Source organism: Nicotiana tabacum, chromosome 17 (genome assembly GCF_000715075.1).
Source record: "Nicotiana tabacum cultivar K326 chromosome 17, ASM71507v2, whole genome shotgun sequence".
NCBI lineage: Eukaryota > Viridiplantae > Streptophyta > Magnoliopsida > Solanales > Solanaceae > Nicotiana > Nicotiana tabacum.
Window position 1 is genome coordinate 14,044,808 of NC_134096.1, and position 2,916 is coordinate 14,047,723.

Genomic DNA, 2,916 nt, shown 5'->3' on the forward strand with positions numbered 1-2,916 from the left:
ATTTTAAATTTGAACAAGGATATGAAGTTTCTTTTTGACAAGACAAGGAACCAATAATCAATTGTCTATAAGTTGTTCATAGTATTTGTTATTGCAAATATTTTCTTTCCCTACATTAACCAAATATTATTGTTCAAACGTTAAATAAACTTCTATATTGACTGGCTTAAAGACAAAGAAGGGAAAAAAGTAATGCTCCTTAAAATGGTGACCAGTCAACTAACGCCGTTAATCTTTCTGTTGCCAGTTGCCATGTACTCCTTCCTATACTAATTATTATGCCACCACTCCCGTTAACAAACCCCGCTCCATTCAACGCGTGGACCACACGCTACAGTAAAAACCAAAAAAAGAATACAGCGCTCCTTCCTCCGCCGTTCACCCCCCCCCATCATTACACCCTCCCCCAACACCTACCCACCCACCACCCCCACGCGTCTTCGTTTTTATAAACTCAAAAACTCTTTTCTCTTGTCTTCTTTATTATAGCTTTCACATTCTTCAACGCTCCTCTCAAGTTCCTCTTTATACTTCACACAGAGCTTTTTGTTCCGGCGATAACTCCAAATCACCAAATTCGGGTTCTGATTAATCGGATCTAGTTAACCGAGTTTATTATCGGATCGAGTTCGGATCTCCGGTCTAGCAGATGTCTTCATCGTATTGGTGTTACCGGTGTACGCGATTTGTTAGGATTTCAGCTGGGAGCGACGTCGTTTGTCCGTACTGTGATAGTGGATTTATTGAAGCTGCTGAGGCTAGTAACATCGGATCGTCGCCGGAAACTCGCCGGAGATTAAACGGGCGGCCAGAATCGGAACGTAGTGTTAACATGGGATCTCGCCGGAGCCGGCGTAATCGCGGTGGAGACAGATCTCCGTTCAATCCTGTTATTGTTCTTCGTAGTCCGTCGGAAACTCCTGCTGGAGATGATGAAGCTGCAGGAGAGGAGCGGAGTTACGAGCTTTACTATGACGACGGCGAAGGTTCTGGTCTCCGTCCGTTACCACCGACGATGTCAGAGTTTTTAATGGGATCTGGATTTGACCGGTTGCTGGATCAGCTAGCGCAAATCGAGGTGAACGGATTTGGCCGGCCGGAGAATCCTCCGGCGTCGAAATCGGCGATTGAATCGATGCCGATCTTAGAAATAGCATCTCATCACGTGAATACAGAAGAGCATTGCGCCGTTTGTAAAGAAGCTTTTGTTTTAGGCTCCGAAGCACGTGAAATGCCGTGTAAACACATCTACCATACCGACTGTATTCTCCCGTGGCTGTCGCTACGCAATTCATGTCCCGTTTGCCGGCACGAACTTCCGGCGGAATCGCCGGGAACAACAACTTCCGGCGACTTCGCTCGATCGAGAAATGATGATGAAGCGATGGGATTGACGATATGGAGACTCCCCGGAGGTGGATTCGCTGTGGGGAGATTTTCCGGCGGAAGACGGGGAGCGGAGAGGGAGCTTCCGGTAGTGTATACAGAAATGGACGGCGGGTTTAACAATGGGGTGCCGAGAAGAATAGCTTGGAGATCAAGGAGAAGTAATACTAGTCGAAATGGCGGTGGAATAAGCCGAATTTTCGGCAATGTTGCATCGTTTTTTAGAAGATTATCGCCTTCTTCTCAACGGCGGAGAGCGCTCGAAATACATTCGAGTAGTTCGGATTCATCCGGGTCCGGATCAGGAGCTGCTGTATTTCGGAGTCGGAGCGTTTCAAGTACTTCAGTATTCAGTAGATACTTGAGAAGAAGCAGTAGAACTTGGGTACCGGAAGAGGGTAATGGAGTAACTAGATGGTAATTATTTTGGGAAAAAATGATAAAAATGTCATTATTCAATTATTATTTACTAAGAAAACAGAAAATTCGTCACGGAGCAGTCGATTAGAGGTAGAAAAGTGGCAGACCACAGCTTATTGAGAAATATGGCATAATTTCTCGAGCATTATCTATCGACTTTCAAACTGTGTGCGAGATGATTTTTCGGTGATAAAAGAATTGCTATATAATTTCCCTAATTTATCTTGGATTCATTTTGTGACAATGAAATGTAAAAAGCTGGCCATTTTGGAGGAATCTGTAAATAGAGAGGGCTTTGATATGGAATTGAATATACTTTTTACTATATCATTTTCTGAGTTGCAATATAGGTAATAGAAAGACAATTGTAGCTTCTTGAAATGGTTTATTCTGTTTATTTTGATTGAAAGAAAGTAAACTAGTTGTGAACAATCCTTTTTGGATTTGTTGATTCCATCTGTAAACACCTGTCTAAGCTGATTTAAATTAACACTGTAGATTAAATCTTGTATGTTTCTATTTGGAGAAACTTTTACGTGAGTGGTCCACCATTAATTCTTCTGGGGTTAACTGATATAACAATAATTTTATTGGGTATAGCGTTCTTATTTAAAGCGCTATACCTAAAAAATTTGTTCCCCGGAATTAGTTTTTGCCTTATTTAAGAGGTTAAGGATTTTCTAAAATTCCATTTACAAATATTCTTAAGTCTTCTGAAATATTTTTTAGTTAAGTTATTTTACATTTTGTCATAATGTCTGGAGAGAAAAGTAAGAGTTTCATTATATTGGGAGGGGGTGAGGTTGTGGTGGCGAATAACTCAGTAACCTATAGTTTATCTCCACCGTGTCATGTTAAGTTGCCACTTACAATGGAGTACGATACATTGATATCGTTGTTATGTAAAAAAAAAATGAGTGTGAACAAACGTTCAGTGAACCTTAAAGTAACTGGAAAATATTCGTATTTTGTCACTCCGCAAGGGGTTGCTTGTTATGCTGAGTTTAACATCGAGGACGATGAAACTCTGAGAGATTTTTTGAGGACTCCTGATGAATACCGGGAATTTCTTGTGATAAAAATGTTGGAAATGTACGTCAAGGTTGAAGA

The 2,916-nt window shown here is 41.3% G+C and overlaps 1 protein-coding gene across 1 annotated transcript; it reads left to right on the forward strand.

Moving 5' to 3' along the window:
• Positions 1-481: 481 nt before the first annotated feature.
• LOC107766526 (E3 ubiquitin-protein ligase RDUF1-like) lies at positions 482-2,135 on the forward strand. The gene has a single exon (XM_016585323.2). It carries the CDS (start codon positions 650-652, stop codon positions 1,805-1,807), a length of 1,158 nt encoding a protein of 385 aa, XP_016440809.2. The 5' UTR covers positions 482-649; the 3' UTR covers positions 1,808-2,135.
• The last annotated feature ends 781 nt before the right edge of the window (positions 2,136-2,916 follow it).